The sequence below is a fragment of the Polistes dominula genome, unplaced genomic scaffold (genome assembly GCF_049000335.1).
Source record: "Polistes dominula isolate Pdom_NZ unplaced genomic scaffold, Pdom_raw_medaka contig_73, whole genome shotgun sequence".
Lineage (NCBI taxonomy): Eukaryota > Metazoa > Arthropoda > Insecta > Hymenoptera > Vespidae > Polistes > Polistes dominula.
Window position 1 is genome coordinate 591,485 of NW_028300951.1, and position 19,018 is coordinate 610,502.

Here is a 19,018-nt window from a genome sequence, read left to right on the forward strand (position 1 = left end):
ATAGAATACTCATCCTTATTTACAACGTTTCCCCCCACCTCCCGTTCGCGTTATTACACACACATATATATTAATACACTGCGCATTATTTGATGATAAATTGAACGATTTTTGATCAATCGATAAAGAGAGACACAGGAGGGCATTCATTTCTCACACGTATTTTGTTGTTTGCTTTTATTGATAAGAAATGAGAATGCACTCTTATTATTATAACGCGCCACTTGAACACATCTACACACGCGATATAATACAATGATAGAAAATATATTTTCAAATGAAATAAAAATAATTAGTATGGCTTTTTTTTTTTTTTTTAATTTTATTGTTATATATGCGTACTACGCGTGTGTTGTGTACGTACGCACATACATATACATTTAACGTTTATATTATCACGCATAAATGCATATGTAGAGAAATAATAATAATAATAATAATTGTATAAAGCTAACGATTGTCCGAGCATATTTATAAGAAGACATTATTATTATTAAATATAATAAGCATTTTAATTTTTAATCATGAAATTTATTATTCTCTCATAATACTTGAAAAATAATATTTTTTAAGTCTATGATGATAACAAGTTTGTCATTAATTATTCACTTATATTATATTAAATGCTAATAATAATTATATACATTAACACATTTTTTTAACGATAGATCAATATAACATCTACGTTTTAAAATTGCTACTGCGCTTGCCTGAAGAAGCATGTATGTTAATTGAACAAACAAAAACAAAAATGAAATGAAAACAAACATTAAATTTAAACACACACGACAAAAAAATTCTAATTCAAAGTAATGCAAAACAAAATCAACACTTCACACACGATCGGCTCCGACGAACATGGATATGATAGTTCGGAGAGAAAAAAAAGAAAATAGTTGAAAAATATATAATATAATATAACATTACATTTTATAGAATATAATAAATATAAATATATATTTATTATTCAAACTATATATTGAGAGATCTCTCCTCCTAGAGTTTTACCATTATCATTTTATTACCATATGACATATTATTATAGTAGCATTGATTGATTGATTGATTGATTCAAAAGAGCTGCACTAATACTCGTTAATTGTATAGAACTTCAGAGTATTTAACAAAAAGAAGAAGAAAAAAATTATAAACAAAAAAAATATATATATATTTATTATTAAGGGATACGTTAAAAATTGATTATAAAAAGAGTACACACGTAAATTGAAAAATGTCATGCTGTTGGAAAGAGTTTTGAATATCTTTCAAACGTGTTATTAACAATAAATATTAAACGAAGGAACGAACGAACGAACCTTTGAAACATTGAAATCGTCATCCTTATGATTCGCACGATTTGAACATTTTCTTTTATTTTCTCTGTTAATAATGTTTTTCTATCAATTTTTTTTTTCTTTCTTTCTTTCACTTTTTTCAACATCCTACAACAGCGTTACACCACACTTTATTAATTATAATATTAACAAATGGGTGGGGGACGGTTGATTCTGATGTGATACACGCAGAGAGTTGGTATGGTTGGGTATGATGGTAAGCGTGCGATATGATAATTAATTAAATTATTACCCGCAAATAATAATGATAATGATTCAAAAAAAAATTATAAAAAGATAAAAAACAAAAAACACGTGGCTCAGAAATAGGATGTGATATATATATATAGCGTAGTAGAAAAACGCACTTTTGAGGATTTTGCATGAAAATCCTGGAATCGCGTATCTTTTTTCCTTTTGAGAGAATAGTCTAAAAAAAAAAAACAGAAAAGAAATTAAATAAATCAATGAATTCCCATTTTCAATTGCGAATATGATAAGAATATGATACTCGTTATAATGTAATTTAAGTAATACATATATTTTACATCAAATATGCAAGCGATCATTTGAAAAGAGAGGAGCACTGTTATATTTTGAAATATTTGTTGTTTCGTATGCTCCTTAAATTGACGCGCTTGCAATTTGATGATTAATATGTATATATATATATATATATATATAAAAAAAAGATAATTTTGTCTGTAAGTAACCAACACACGATATTCGCTTTTTACACAAGAATGTATGACGTGCTTCGGCCATTGTTTGTTAATATCAAGTATAATATCTCTTACGAATATTTTTGGACTTTGTACAATGACATAAAATTACAAATTATCGTGTTGAAATAATAAAATAGCAGATGAAATAATAATATCACGTTATCTAGCTATATTTATCTATCTATCTATCTATCTATTTATCTATCTATCGCATTATAAATTCGTACACATTGACATAGAATTAATGTCGTTCTTAAATGTCAATGTATAATAGGCCTAATGATAAAATATATAATATAACACGGTGCGTGTGTCACCTTTTAAATGTGTCGAGTGTTTCTTTTTTTTCTTTTTTCAATTGTCAATTATACTACGCATTTTTTGACATTACATAATCCAGAATAAGCTGACACATTTCATTGGCACAACACCTGTTGAAAACAACTACGAGTAAGGCCGCCGAAGCACATCAGAATATTCTCTACAAGCTTTTATGTATTATTAATGCTTCAAACTGCTCGTATTTAAATGCATCGTTATGAGCAATACACACGAACATCACACACACACACACATACATACATACCTAACACATACTAAATATTACCTTTTGAATGAATATCATATATGTTAATTACTAAGAGAGATAAGAAAAAAGTGAAAAACGTTAACAAAAAATGAGGAAGAAAAAAAACCAATGAACCCTTTGACTGCTGGGCCCTTTGACTCTCGAACGAATCCATTAATATGAACGGTGCTTTACGATTTTCACATGTCAGTTGCTGCGACTGTTTTTCCATTTGAATATTACTGACCCAAAACAGATAATAATGGCAAAGAAAATAAAAACATGTGTGCAGATCACACGTATAATACAAATTATATTATTATTATTATAATATAATAACATTTTCTCTTCTTATTTAGTATTGCGGCCGTTTCATAGCCGCCGTTTACCGCTTCGTTACATTTTTTCAAATGACACCCATTCTAATGAAATTTTCACTTCAAAAATATGAATTTTTACAAATTTTTTTAAGCTATTTTAATTTACTTTATTTATTTTGTGCATATTCCTTCAATAATAATCGATAATTTTAAATATAAAAGAAAAAAATACAAAAATGTATAATGTAACACAGAGTATATATAACTTTAACAGGATATTTGAATAATTTTAACGTAATTATATAAAAAAATAAAACGATAATGAACGAATAAAGATAATAAAATTAAAATAAACAAACGAATTTCAAATATAAAAACAATTAACGATAAACGACATTGAAATAATTGCCAATTATTTAGTTGCTATGTTACATATCACAATAAATTCCATGTTTAAATTAATCGTATTTTAGTAAAAAAAAAAAATACAGAAGGCGTATATTTACGCCTTTCGTGTTGTATATTGATGAATTTGTGAGAGCGTATTTATACGCCTTTAGCAGTCAATGGGTTGAATATATTTGTTTGATTTTTTTTTTTTTTTTTTTTGATTGCAACCACAATTAGTATTATTATAATATTCCAAGGATTATAAAAACGTATAAATGATGAATAGAACGTGATCGAAATAAGAAGAATATTATCTTGATTATTTCTATGATCATTTATTTTTTTATTATTATTACTATTATTATTATTATTATTATTATTATTACTAGTTTTAATTTCATCGATCGCCTTCTTTTAATTAACAAAATTGCAAATTATTTTCTATTAGTTCGAATGACATTTATTATTTGAATAAATTTGTGGTTAATGTCAAAGTAAAATTATGAAATATTTTTGTAAAGACTACATTTTAGTATTTTTCGATTGGAACATATCAAATATGACCGTGTAATATTGGCACGTATTCGTCGTTAGTTCGTAGTTTTATCTTTATGAATTTAATTTATTAGATTTAACAGATTTATTTTTATTATAATAAATTGAAATACTCTTAATGTGTGAAGTTTTCTCATCATGTTTAAACATGTTTCTCATTTTTCAAAATGAGAATCTCTATCTTCCATTAGATCAAATTATAATAAATTATACGTTAGGTAATTTGTAGCAAAAAAAGAAACAAAAAAAGAATACATTTTTTACAAACAATTGTAAAATATGTTAATTTATTAATATATGTTTCAAGAAAATTGAGACTTAACACCCAATCAACAGTTCTTTATATTTAAAGTCAAAAGAATAACAAACAAAAAAACGTATATAAATATAAAAAAAAAGAGAAAATGTGTGTATTCTAAAAAACCAGAAAACAATTCTCGCATCAGATCAATTTTGAAACCACGAATACGAATTGTCCAATTGCCAAAATATTATACATTTAATTTGACCAAAAGTTTTAGTAATATTATTAATAATAATAACGCATGCATATGAGGAAATGGAATAATTAATTATTCAAAAGAAAACCAAATGCAAAAAACGAGAATCCTCTACTTGTCTTCCTTCGAATTATATATGAATTATTTATAGCTTATATTACAAAAAAAAAAAAAACAAAACAGAAAATAAGAATTCTAATTAGAAGATAATTAGAAAATTCGAAAAACGTTTTTCAAATTTTCTAATATTTAAATCTAATCAATAATTTTTCTTGACATAGTATTTTTAATGACCAAACCAAAAAAATACATTCGTTTGAATAAACGAATATTATGCGAAACTTGAATTAGAATATTTCTTGTGCGTTGCAACTGAGTCATTCCAAATGACAAATATTATTGGCTTAGAATAAAAGCAATAAAAAACGTGAGAGTGCTATTATTATTATTATTATTATTATTATTATTATTATTATTATGATTATTATAATAACAAATTATTAAAAATCATAAATAGCAATTAATTAATGCACGAGATCAAATATTGTATAAGATTGTTAGTTGTGTAACACGATAGTGAAACAGCACTTACAATTAGTATGGGATTGCCACGTGAAAATTAATCTACAAATAATATCATCCCATAGCACTAAACGATAACTTAGATATATTTTCAATGAAAATAAATAAACAAGAATTTCGAAAGATATTAAATACCTTTTTGAATTTATAAAAGAGAGAGAGTGTGTGTCTGCTTAACAAGATGGTAACTTGATTGAATAATATCGTTTATTATTTAACTTTATTATTTAATTATTGATTATTATTCATGTATTTTAACGAATAATTTAATTTTATCCTTTTAAAGATTTAAAAAAGGGAAAACGTAAGGAAAATAATAAAATGAAAAAAAAATGCCTAGAAAATGCTAAATAAAGGGAAAAAAAAATTAGAAATACAGCCGCCATTTGCAAAGACGCAAGAAATTCTTTGCTACACGTCCTATTATAATATAATATAATAGAATAATAATAATAATAATAATAATAATATGCTTACATATTCACAACCCTAATCTTATACTGTAGAGTTTAGATCATGTCCAAAATAACATTAGGAACAAAATCTAACGAATGTTATTTAAAAGATTACTTGTGTATTGGTTAAATGTTTTTTCTTTTTTTCTCCAAAAACCAAAAAATAAAAAGGAAAAACCAACCAACAAGATATTTATTATTATATACAAAATATTCTATTGTAACGATGTGTAAGTGTTTGACACACGCGATTGAAAAAAAGAAATTACACACCTCTCACACGTACAAAACAATTTTATTGAATTATAAATGTGTATATAGGAGATAATATGTTATAAAAAGAAACCATTAAAAAAAAAAAAAAAAAAGACAAAAAAAAGTATATATATATATAGTATATATTATAAAATTGATTAAGGATAAAAAAGAAAATAAGAAGAATTGGTTTTATTATGCGAGCGTTGAGCCACGCATTTCTGCTGGGGGGGGTGGGTTTTTATTTACAACTACTAGAAACACTTACTACTACTAAAAACAATTTTTTAAAATAGTATAAAAAAAAAGATATTCTAATTGATTTATAAAATTTAAAAAATATACGAACTACTATTAGTATTCAGTTCTTTCTTCCCCGTATGCAGGGATGCGTATTCGCGTTCGGTGTGCATTATTTTCATCGTAAAACCTCAATACTTCAAAAATTATCAAATATTTCTTTCCAAGCTTCCAGGATGTAATAATCGCGAAGTAATATTAACAATTAATGCAGTAACTTTGTAATAATTTTAATCGATTTGAAAGGACTCTCTCTGATCCAATCTATTTGATTATTTTTATTATTTGATGATAATTACAATATTGTAAGAAAAATTAGGACAAAATTAAGTAAGAAAGTCCTTTCAATGGCACTTTGTCTAGCTTGTGTGTTTTTGTTTGTTTGTTTAGTCTCGCATGTTATGTATTAAAAAATTACTTATTTGTGTTTTTATTTTTTCTTTCATTAACTACATATTATTAGGTTGTTCGTAAAGTAATTTTGTTTTTTCTTGACACACAATTTTGACATTAATCAATGCAAATTGACAAATAACAACAACGTGCAATCGTTGACAGTTTAAATTTATCAAATGAAACTATTTAAATTCACTCGAATAATTGTAAGTTTAATCTCGAAACAAAAATTGTCTTCATATTTTTACTCAAAATTAAAACTAAAATTACTTTCCGAACAATCTAATATATACTTTTGAATGATAATATTAATTGTATTCATTATTATGATTGTACTTTTTTCTTTCTTTTTATCAACGAAATAATCAAATTGTAATTGTAAGCATCGATCTATACGGGCTCTCCCTTATTAACAATTTTACTTTCTTTCTTTATGTTTTTGTTTATTGTTTCATTTGCTTTTTATTCATTTTTTGTTGTTCTCTCTCTCGCTCTCTCTCTGTCAAGCTTTTAAATTGTTCGAAAAAGAAGCAAGTATTCATAAAATATGTATGTTGTAGGCGTCCCGTACCTAATATTCCTCCCCGAATTCCTGATAGACCATATTCCGGCCGACTAAACTGAGATAATGCAGCATCAACAAAGGACACCGTTTGCACTTCCGTCCAAGGAGAGAATAAGGATTAATAATTCCCTCTCCATCATGGACACTGAAATAAGAAGAATGGATAGAACTCGTCGTCTGTTGGATGACGAAGAGGACAAATACGAAGAGAAGATATAATTAAACCTAGCACCTTTTTATCATGGATGTAAGAAGGAAAATTGTTATCCAAGTTACGCATACCAGTTTCCTCTGAAGATCATCGAATCGGTAACACACAGATTTCGTTATTTTTTGCGTGCTTCCAAAGGATACGAAGAGAAATGTTCAGGAATCGAGTCGTTGGAGAACGATCAGTATTATTAATAGCGTTGATGAATAATCCCAATCGAAGATAAATCGAAACGTAACTTCTATCTTTCTTTCTTTCTTTCTTCTTTTTTTTTTTTTTTTTTTTTTTTTACACCAAGATATTAAATCCAAATGATAATCTTACGTGCACCTTTTTCTTCCTTTTTCTTTTTTTTTAATAATCTTTACTTATCGGTATTTCATATCAATATTATTATACCTCTTATCTGTAAGATCGGCAATAATAAGATAAACATTTCTTTATCCTATAATAAGATGCATGGGTTTTACAAAATCTTTTATTCAAAGTCTTCTTTTTTTTATTATTATTATTATTATTATTTGTAAATAGGAAAATTTGAATAGTTATTTTTTTCTATACACAGAGATAAAAAGAAGATAATCATGATTTATACCTCAATTAAGTTGATATTAGAAAAAGACGTTTTATTAGGAAGGTATATACTACTTTCTTCGGTGCTATTGAAGGATAAATAACGAAGAAGAAGAAAAAACAAAAAAAAAAAACAAAAAGAGAGACGAGAACAGAGCAGCACCCTGCAGCATTCCAAAATACATTTATTCTCGAGTGATAAAAACTTCGACTATCATCCCTTTTTTTTTTAATTAAACAAATATGCTTATTCTTTCCATTTTTTTTTTTTTATTTTTCTTTATTTTATCTTCCCCCAACTCCCACCTTCCTCCGTATTAATTTATTTAACTTGAAATATACTTTTCATACCGATGATGCCATTTTATAGTTTTTCTCCTTTTAATTTTAAGTCGCTTCTTCATTCAATTAAGAATATAATTTAGGATAAGATAATTTTTAAGAATTAATTTGTATAAATAATGCAACAACGAATTTTGAACAAATTCAAAAGCGGTGTGATACATAATAGATTATTATTTTAGGTATAATATATAATACTTGAACTTTAGTCATAAATGATTGTCTGTTTATTTTTTTTTTTCTTTTTCTTTTTTTTTTTTTTTCTACCGCAATACGAGCAACGTTTTTTGTTTATCTCTTTGTATGCATTTTTTTTTTTTTATATTTGTTTATATATATATATTACATCTTATTATGTTAAAATTATATTATTTGTGGCGACTGTTTATGCGTGTTCTGAAAAAGTGTTTTTTTTTTTTTCTTTCTTTTTGTTTATTTGTAATTGGAGGACAGCGAGTGTTGTGTGTATTTACGTATGTACATACATATATTATATATATATAATAAATAAATAGCATATATATATTAAAGAAGAAGAAGACAAATAAAAACGCCAAATAAATGGATCGATCGTGCGTCATCTAATAAAAATCATATAAATAATAAGAAAACGTCTCTAAGTGGTATGGTGTTGTTGTTGTTGTTGTTGTTGTACATAGATTATTCAATAGAATAGTATTATACATATACGTAACACATGTATGTACATAGCATACTAAAGAAAAAAAAAACAACAATTTTGTATTATCAATCTTTTGAAAAAATGCAAATCCATTAGAAAAATAATATGCAAAAATGACTGACGCGACAAATGTATAATAATTACTACGAAATAAATGATATTTTAATACGGACGTGTAAAATAGTCAATAATTTATTTAAAGGCTTTAATTGTTAAAAGAGAAGAGAAGAGAAGAAAGAAGAAAAGAACAAATTAGCAAGCTTATCACATAATTGACATTTTAAAAATATTTACTCTCAATATCATCGATATAATAACAACACCGGTTCTAATATTATTATCATCGTCATCATCCTTTCTTTCAAACGAATAATAGGATATTTTATAAATATCAAAATTCACATATTGAAGGCATAACATATTATTAACGCTCTTACTACTTTCGCCGATAGATTGTAATAATAATAACACCATAATATGATAAGACTATTTTCAGAAGACGGATCGATAGATAAATATTTCTCCCCTATTTAAAGCAAGATGTCTTTCTAAGCGTATAACTTTTCATATATTATTATTATTATTATATTTTATCACACATTATTTCATAGATTTCTTTCTTCTTTTTTTTTTTTTTTTTTTTTTTTTTTTATTATAAAGAAACAATTTATGGAATTATTAAACAACGTTCAAATTATGAATCAACGTTATTTGAACAACATTCGTGATTTTTTTTTTTTTTTTAAATAGATTTTCATATTAACATTTTTAATATAATTTTTATAATAATAAAAATTTCTTAACAATATAATTTAATTAATTGATAAAAAATAAAGGAGTGATATTCTCTCGTGCAGGTACATTATCCGATATATATATATATCCAAATATATAATATCGTTCATCATTAATTCTACTCCTTTTATGCAATCGGAAGAGATTTGTGAATATAAAAATGAAATGTTATTGAGAATGTCTCAAGTATAAAGTATGTAATTGAATTCTCCGTTAATCATTCTGTAAACACTCCATGTGTTTTGTAAGAGCCTCTTGTGAGCTTTGAACGAACGCTGTATTCATAGCTTCGTAAGATTTATCCATTAATTCTTGTATGTTATCTTTGGTCATGTTTTTTGTTGAAATTGGTGGTAAAATTGTAATATAGCTAGTACCTGGTATACAAACAAAGGAATATGTAAGATTATTAAATAATAATATAATCATAAAAAAAAACAATGATAATTAAGAAAGAAAGATCATCGTACCAGAATTAAATTTCTTTGATTTACTATGCAAGAAGTAATATTTTGATACGACCACAGGTAAAATTGGTACTTGTGACGTTATAGCTAAATGAAACGGTCCTTTTTTGAAAGGTATCAATGTATTATTACTATGTCGTTTGCCTTCTGGGAAAAATAATACCTTCATCTACAAATGAAAATATTAACAAATATATATATATACATATATCGAGTTTTAACATATATTTCATTTATTAAACATTAATAAAAAATAATTGTTTGTCAAGAGATATAATTACTTTAGAATCTTGTATATATTGACACGTTGAATTGATAGCATCACGCGATTTATTTGAATTATTTCTGTCAATGAAAATTGTACCCCATAGCCATGCAGCAAGACCAAATGGTCCAAAATATAAAATTTCTTTCTTTGATATAACCGTACACCTATCCATAACTAGCCACAATTCTGCCAATACTAATTAACAATCGTACAATACGATTAATGTTACAAAATTATTTGTTTGTTCAATTTCATTGAGCAAATCATCTTACCTCCCAAATCCAACATACTCTGATGATTTATCAAAACGATACAACCAGAATCACGAACGATATTTTCTTTACCACGTACCTCGTAATCTATTCCTAATACTTTATAAGATGATTTACTTAAAAGCCATGCAGGTACCCTAGAAATATATTTTATTAACAAATAGAATTCATCAAAATTGTTTTTACTTTTATGAATATAATTAATTAACTGTGATATTATAATAATAATAATAATACACTATTACTTACAACGCATTCTTCCAAGATCTGATATTGAAAAACATAAATGGCAAATAAATAAGTGTATAAACTAGACATTCTAATCCAAAGATCAGAAATTTCGCTCTATATCTGAAACCTTCGTTTAAGGTGCATATTATTACCAATAGTAGAACAAGTGCGAGGCCAATACTGGTACAAGAAACACCTAACATCCTAAAATGATAAAAGTTACTATAGACAAACAATATCAATAAACAATTAAGATATTAATTTAAATGATGCAAGTATCGCGCGTTCAGGGACGAGAACAATGGCGAAATTTGGTATTTACAGCAAAGGAACTTTCGAGTTCTTAATGCCAGTTAATAATAATAATAATAATAATAATTTAAATGATCAACACAGAGAAAAACATAGTCAAAATATATAAGATTTCTTTCTTATTATTGTTTCGTTCTGTTCTGTTTGTATGTTTGATGAAAGTAACAATTTACATACGTGATGAATCTCGATGCGTTTTTAAGTGATTTTGATTTAGTAAAAGCTTTAGCTTGCGGTTTAGTATTTGAAAACAGTGATATATGTATATACCTGGTTCGTTCAATGACAATATCTTTCTTACATGAGTACACTTCCGCTTTAAAGGTCTCTTTTTCTATTTTGTTACCGACAAAGAGAGCATTGATTCGTCAATTAAATGATTCCAGTCGACACTACTACCTACAACCGAGCGCAACGTAAAAACTTACGCGATTTGATGAACCCTATACGAAGAATATATTTTTTTTTCTTTTATACAAAATTATTACTAATATTTATGACCTTCTTCTTCTTCAGTATTTTCATGAGTTACGATCTATTTTTTTAGATGGATTTTTGTAAATTCATTATATTTAAATAGCTTATCGGAACAAATCAATTTATTGTATAAATAATATTTGTGTTATATTTTTATATTACGAAAAAGAATGTTCAAAAAACAAAAAACAAAAAAAATGTATGAATTACTTCGAATATATTTCTGTACTAGAGAAAAGAATTCTTTTTTTTTTTTTTATCATGTTTCAAGGTCATCGGTATAATTTTTTTTTTTTTTTAAATTTAAATTTACAATTTTTTGCACGCGAAGCGTACCATTTCTCGTATCATTCTAAATAGCAAATCATTGGAATATTATGTCGATAAATAATTTATTCGTGAAATATTTCAAAAATAGTATTTAAAAAATGAACGCGTTATATTTGGAATTGTTGTTGTTTTTTTTTTTCTAAAACATGCAACGAAACATGCTATGCAAATTAGAACAAACTCATTCACTTATTTAATACTTCTTATCATTTTTATTACCGTCATTTTTATAACAATGAAACTTTTTGCAATTGTAAAAACTTAAAAGTATAATTTATTTTTCATTTAGTTTAATTTTTTAATTTTTTTCATGTTTTTTTTTTTCTTTAAATATTTTGAACATTCTTTCAGTTAATTATTTACATTGTTAAATCTCTCGTCAAAAAAAAAAAAAAAAAAAAAAAAAAATCATTCAATTTATCGAACTTTTTAAACTTCGTTTTCGTTTAATATGCTTATCTCTTACGGATTTTTTTTTTTTTTGTGGGTGTGTAAATTTAACTGGAAATCTCAACGGGCTAAAAAAGATTGTTATTGCAGTAACTTATTTTGGCAAGATATTTTGGACACTTTAAAATTGACGTAATAAAATAGATAACGTTACGTTACGATGCGAGTTATGTCAATACAACACATGAAAAAAAAAAAAATTAGATATTATTTTGAATTATATCCAAATGAATCTATGAGAGTATTATGAATTCCATAACACCCATACATTACACAATTACACTTTACGCACCGTATTCATTTTATTTTCATTACAAATAAATAATAAAATAATCGATATTATATCATATTTCCTAAATTGAAATAATTATTTAAAAAAAAAAAAAAAAAAAGATATAATAACTTTGATCTTAATGTAATATTTCATAAATTTCCAGAAATATATATATATATATATAAAGAAAATGTTACTACATTTGTGAATAGTAATGTTACATAATTTAAGTAAAGATATTAGTCTGAATAAAAAAAAAATAAAAAAAAAATCATATTTGCATGTATCATACCAAAAAAAAAAAACAAAAAACTAATTTATCAAAACGATCACGCCATAAACATGACAAATAATTTTGCTATTATTCTAATTCAAATTTAGATACTTTAAAAAGAATTACTAGCTACAACTAGTATCATTTTTAAATCAATTTATTGAATAATCTATAAATAAATCATATATTCGATAATCATTTCGCTTATTCTTAAACTTTAAAAAGACGTAGTTTCTAGTTTTATGCAGTTACAAATTTATGCATCATCAATAAAAATGGAACACACTGTGTCATACTCACATGTTAAAAAGTTTCTCCTTCTTCAAATAATATTATTAAATACTTCTATTTTTTTTCTTTCTATAAAACAAATCAATCGAATAGAATATATTCGAATGATAATAATTGTGAATAAATAATGAACAGTAATCGTCTAATGTTCACTGAAAGTATAGAAACACGTGCGCGTCTTATATATCGAACGATCGTCGCGCGCAGCTTTTATTCTTTCTCATTCTTTTTTTCTTTCATACCCTATATATATAAACAAATCAGAAAAAGAGGAAGAGAGAGAGAGAGAGATAGAGATATAGAGAGAGAGAAAAACAATGATCGAAGAGCCACTATCGACCATACTTGGAACTACAATTTTCGTTTGAAACATTTCAAAGAAATAAAAAAAATAATCTTTATTTATTTAACAATTTCTTTATTGAATGATTTTAAATCTAAATATTTGCATAGAAAATTTATATCAACTATATATTTTCAATGATATCGATTCAATGATTAAAATGTTCTTCTCCCTTTCTTCCTATACTTTTAATTTATAGAATTGTTTACAATACACGCAATGATTTTTTTATTGACATAAAAAATTTTAAAAAGAACAAACAAAAAAAGAAAAGAAAAAACAGTGTTAGTTTTAATCTCGTTATACGCCATTTAAATTTCCCTCCATTGCATCTATTAACAACAATGCGTGTAAGTTGAGAATAACAACTATTGGTGTAGAGATTATTTATTGTTCTTAGAAAGTGTATTATAACTTTTATATTAATGAAATAGTATGTAAAAAAGAATTATTTATTCATTCATAACGTGAGTGACAGGTGAGAATCAATGTTACAAAATTAGATGAATGAAAAAGCCATTTGCCGAGGCCAACACACGATATAACCTAAAATATCACTTTATATTAACGGTATTTAAAATCCATATAATAATAATGATTTAATAATTGACTAATATTTAAACGTGTCATTTTAAAAGTATATATATTTATTTACATCCATAAATAAAACAATTCAACACAAAGATTTATTTAATTATGTTGACATAAGAATAATGAGATAACCTGATAATAATTCTTCATAATTTTACATTATGAAATATTTTGTGTTTCTATATTAATATAAAATATTATTTATTGGAATGAATATTACTATATATATATATATATATATAAATATGTTATTATATATTTAAATGAATATTTTCTTCGTCTTTATTTTATTGATAAAAAGTAAATAACAAAGAATCAAATATGACGACAATTGAGGAAACCATTTTAATGAATAAAATTGATTCTTGTATTAATGAATTATTTAGTAAAACTTTTTTATTAGCTGAGAAAGAAAATTATTCTTTACCTAGTCCGGATAGAATGTTTAAAGAAAGTCCATGGTACATCAAAGAATTACAAACCTTTAAGGAACAGTTGAATGAAGTGAAAAATCGTTTAAATGGTTTTCCTTTGGGTATGTGGCACAAACATACGAATAACAGAAATAAGGCAGGACAAGTTTTGTATCACGTAAAGAAAAATATTGAACCAGAATTACTTACTCAAGCATGGTGCAAATTTTATGAAATATTAAGCTCTTTACACTTTGTACCAAAAAGTGCAATTCAAAAGAATAATAATAGTTTTACTTCGGTACATTTATGTGAAGCACCTGGAGCTTTCGTCACATCTTTGAACCATTGGTTGAAGACAAATACTAATTTCAATTGGAATTGGTTAGCTACTACTTTAAATCCATATTACGAAGGAAATTCTTCATCTAGTACAGTTATTGATGATCGTTTTATTATAAATACATTAAATCATTGGTATTTCTATGAAGACAACACTGGAAATCTAATGGATTTGAAGAATTTAAATTTCTTTGTAAACCAAGCTAAAATTAATGACAACATATTATTAATCACCGCTGATGGAAGTATTAATTGTATGGATGTACCAGCCGAACAAGAAGCAACTGTATCTAAATTACAGTATTGTGAAATAGTCGCCGCATTACATTTATTAAATAAAGGAGGAAGTTTTTTAATTAAAATATTTACTATTTTTGAGTACACTTCGGTATGCTCACTTTATTTATTAGCTTGTTGTTTTAATACATTGTATATAACCAAACCAGCTACAAGCAAAGAAGGAAATTCGGAAACTTATGTCGTGTGCATAGATTTTAAAGGACCAGAGTATATAGCACCTTATTTATCAACATTAAAGAAGTATTATGAAACTGTTGCTAATACAGCTATGTTTTGTAAAGAAGATATTCCTTCGAATTTTATAGAAAAAATAATCAAATGTAGTCAATTTTTCAAAGAGCATCAAGTACGTGCTATAACAGACAACATAACATCTTTTATATCTGACGAAGAAGTTGACAACATATGCGACATCAAAGTTATACAAGAACTTGTTGCTAAGAAATATTTGAAGCATTGTAACTTACAACCTCTACCAATTGACTGTAAAATCATGAAGAAAAATAAGTTATATAATCTTATTTTTAATCTTGCTAAAGTACAATCAAACGAATCATATGATATGCGTTGTGAAAAAGCAAACAGATCACCAGTGCAACGTTTAATCGAATATCGAAATGAAATAAATGAGATTTACAGTAGAGTATTGATGAGCGAACCATATGAAGTAAGTTAACTTAATAGTTTATAATAATACACTGAATCTAATCTATTATTATTATTATTAAAAAAAAAACATATTGTATTTCTCTGTTTTATAGTTTCAGTTTACCAATCAACATATAGCTTTAGAATTCTGCACAGGGAAACCATTCTGTAGAGTATTTAATTCGAAATTTTACAATATAAGAATTCTAAATATGCAAAACGAAATAGAAAATATTTTAGATGAATTGCAGTTAAAAAATTATTCTTTTCCTTCAGATGAAGATACAGTGAATTTATTACAAGAATTACATATAACTTCAAATTATTTAACATTGTGTTTACAATACACAAATCTTAATTATAATTCAACACTTATTTTTCAAATTTATGAACTATTATATACTCTTGTAATTCATGAAAATCTTGTATTAATTGGTTATTCTTTATTAACACGTTTAAATATTAGTCTACTTTATCTTTTAAATTACACATTTGAATCTATGGAATTGATACCTCACGAAAAAGTAGGTTGTTTAATAATCTTGAAAAATTATAAAAATAATCCAAACATATTTAAAATGTGGGAGAAAATTGTTCAAATTAACAAGAAATTACAAACAGAAGGAAAAACTGTTTTGTCTTTAATTCCAATATCGCATCTATGTGGTAAGATATATTAATATATAACGAGTATATTATATATTTTTATACAAAATGCAGATTAGACAACGACATATTCTTTTTTTTTTTTTTTTAGATTGGGAAGCATATAACAAGATTGTTGAGTGCAATCACTGGATTTTTAAAACATATTTTAATTATATCATAAATAATGCGTTGGACATTATTACTGTATGTTAGATTCATTTTAATCTGACAAAAATCTTATAAGAAAAACTCCTATAAAAAATATAATAAAAATAATATGTACTTACGAAAGAGATGACTTTTACTGTATATAGAAATTGTATATGTATATATTTACAACCTATCATGTTTTTTTGTATAGAAATATTTTGATAGTAAAAATTATTTATTAAACAGTATTAATAAAATTTTATTTAATTACAAACATCAAGAATTTGAAAATTTGTGAAAAATTTTATTATATATGTATATAAGAAAATATATAACGTACATTAAAGTCTTCATGTTTAATGTATTAAGCATTGACCTACATTTCTAAAAGTGGAAAGGTAAAGATTTAGAACCGATTTGAGAGACATGAAGAAGTATAGTTTGGTATCATAAAAAGAAAGCATATCAAATCTAAATTCTGTATTTGTTCGGATATATTAGTAGTGTAAGCCTCGGCAATCTTTTTTGATTTAATCTACAAACTTTTGTTATATATATTAATATTCATTATTGTTTATTTATATATTTTTTTAGAAAAAAAAATTAACAACTATAATGAAGTGTCAAATGATATTTAACAATATACGTTTATTTTCTACTGAAAATATTATACCAAAAGTATGCGTTGTTGGTGCAGGTCCAGCGGGTTTTTATGCTACGCAACAATTATTAAAGGTAAAAATAAATCAAATTAATTCAAAAGATCATATTTATGTAATATTTGAAATTTTTTATTTTAGACATCAAAAGATGTTAAAGTCGATATATTAGAAAAACTACCAGTTCCATTTGGTTTAGTACGTTTTGGTGTAGCACCGGATCATCCAGAAGTGAAAAATGTTATCAATACATTTCATAAAACTGCTATGAATCCACGTGTTCAATTTATTGGTAATGTTAACGTTGGAAAAGATGTTACTGTTGATCAACTACAAGAATTGTATCATGCTGTACTACTTGTAAGTAATAGAACTATTTTATTTATGTATCATTATGCAATATCTATCATCAGTTATTCTTGTATTCATTATTTTATAGACTTATGGAGCAGAAGAAGATAGATTACTTAACATTCCTGGAGAAGATTTAAAAAATGTAATATCAGGACGCCAATTTGTAGGATGGTACAATGGTCTACCCACTAATAAAAATTTAGATATAAATTTAGATGTAGAAGAAGCAGTTATATTGGGTCAAGGTAACGTGGCAATAGATATTGCAAGAATTCTTTTAACATCTATTGATCATCTAAAGGTAGAGGATTTTTCTAAAAACTATTTATATTTATTTGATAATATTTCTTATCCTTTTCCAATTCTTTTACAGAGTACAGATATAACGATGCATGCACTAGAACAACTTTCAAAGAGCAAAGTGCGTAAGGTTCTATTAGTAGGAAGAAGAGGTCCGTTGCAAGCTGCATTCACTATTGCAGAATTACGAGAAATTTTAAAACTCGAAAATTGTACAACATTTTGGCGAACAGAAGACTTTACTGGTATAAACGAAATTGTTCCTACATTAGCAAGACCAAGAAAACGATTGACAGAACTTATGTTGAAGTCTTTAAACGAACAATCAAATATTAATTATATGACAATTATAAATGAACTACATCCGATATTTCTGAGAAGTCCTATAGAATTTCTTGGTTGTAAAAGTGTTGAAAAGATCAAGTTTTCAGTGAATAAACTTCAAGGAGATAACATAAATTCGCAAATAGCAATACCTACTAATGAAATAGAAGAAATATCATGCGGTATTGCTTTTCGAAGCATTGGTTATAAATCAGTACAAATTGATAAATCAATACCGTTTGATAATAAAAATGGTCGTGTGAAAAATGTTGGAAAAGTGAAAGAAAATCTTTATGCTGCTGGATGGGTTGCAACTGGTCCTGTTGGTGTAATATTATCTACAATGACCAATGCATTTGAAATTGCTTCGCTCATAAATAAAGAACTTCTTTCAGTTAAAGAAAATAAACTTGGTTACGAAGGTCTCAATCAAATTCTTAATATGAAAAATATTCCTACAGTATCGTATAGTGGCTGGGAAAAAATAGATCAAGTAGAACGACAAAGAGGTAAAGACTTGGGTAAGCCAAGAGAAAAGATAGTTAGTATATCAGAAATGTTAAATATTGCATTGAATTAATAAGATTTATTATTTATAAATATATTTGAAACTAATATGTATATTTTTGAAATGAACAAAATATTAAAAAGAAAAAATATAATTATATATACTAAATTATTAAAATATATATGCAAACATAAATCATAACCTATAATTTTTTTTCTTGAAATAATTTCTAGTAATAGTTATT

At 25.5% G+C, this 19,018-nt stretch overlaps 4 protein-coding genes across 17 annotated transcripts in view; 3 read left to right on the forward strand and 1 right to left on the reverse strand.

Moving 5' to 3' along the window:
* shi (dynamin-1 shibire) overlaps positions 1-7,447 on the forward strand; it is a 21,636-nt gene extending 14,189 nt beyond the window's left edge. For all 10 annotated transcript variants that reach the window (XM_089172284.1, XM_089172283.1, XM_089172291.1 and 7 more), the window contains one exon: positions 6,941-7,447. In XM_089172284.1, the coding sequence (XP_089028410.1) occupies positions 6,941-7,004 (64 nt within the window). In that variant the 3' untranslated portion in view covers positions 7,005-7,447. The remainder of the gene's footprint in view (positions 1-6,940) is intronic.
* Positions 303-13,388, reverse strand: LOC107071180 (1-Acylglycerol-3-phosphate O-acyltransferase 2). Of its 3 annotated transcripts, none has more exons than XR_016176508.1 (7): positions 13,204-13,387; positions 10,805-10,990; positions 10,556-10,692; positions 10,297-10,478; positions 10,019-10,184; positions 7,178-9,925; positions 303-7,090 (listed from the first exon to the last, which is right to left on the reverse strand). XR_016176508.1 is itself a non-coding variant. In XM_015329944.2 (7 exons), exons 3-7 carry the CDS (start codon positions 10,987-10,989, stop codon positions 9,762-9,764), a joined length of 834 nt encoding a protein of 277 aa, XP_015185430.1. In that variant the 5' UTR covers position 10,990; positions 11,369-11,497; positions 13,204-13,388; the 3' UTR covers positions 303-9,761. The 3 variants fall into 3 exon arrangements, 2 of the variants coding, with proteins under 2 accessions (XP_015185430.1, XP_015185428.1); XM_015329944.2 differs by adding an exon at positions 11,369-11,497 and having other exon boundaries at positions 303-9,925; positions 13,204-13,388; XM_015329942.2 differs by having other exon boundaries at positions 303-9,925.
* Positions 13,389-13,521: 133 nt separating this feature from the next.
* dare (NADPH:adrenodoxin oxidoreductase, mitochondrial) lies at positions 13,522-18,975 on the forward strand. Of its 3 annotated transcripts, none has more exons than XM_089172298.1 (5): positions 13,522-14,015; positions 17,224-17,364; positions 17,430-17,648; positions 17,728-17,943; positions 18,016-18,975. In XM_089172298.1, the coding sequence occupies exons 2-5, from the start codon at positions 17,245-17,247 to the stop codon at positions 18,844-18,846; spliced, it is 1,386 nt and encodes a 461-aa protein (XP_089028424.1). In that variant the 5' UTR covers positions 13,522-14,015; positions 17,224-17,244; the 3' UTR covers positions 18,847-18,975. The 3 variants fall into 3 exon arrangements, with proteins under 3 accessions (XP_089028424.1, XP_089028426.1, XP_089028425.1); XM_089172300.1 differs by having other exon boundaries at positions 13,523-14,015; positions 17,327-17,364; XM_089172299.1 differs by lacking the exon at positions 13,522-14,015 and adding an exon at positions 17,000-17,134.
* aft (cap methyltransferase 2) lies at positions 14,015-17,134 on the forward strand. The gene is made up of 3 exons (XM_015329934.2): positions 14,015-15,850; positions 15,945-16,497; positions 16,589-17,134. The coding sequence occupies exons 1-3, from the start codon at positions 14,450-14,452 to the stop codon at positions 16,690-16,692; spliced, it is 2,058 nt and encodes a 685-aa protein (XP_015185420.1). The 5' UTR covers positions 14,015-14,449; the 3' UTR covers positions 16,693-17,134.
* Positions 18,976-19,018: the final 43 nt, after the last annotated feature.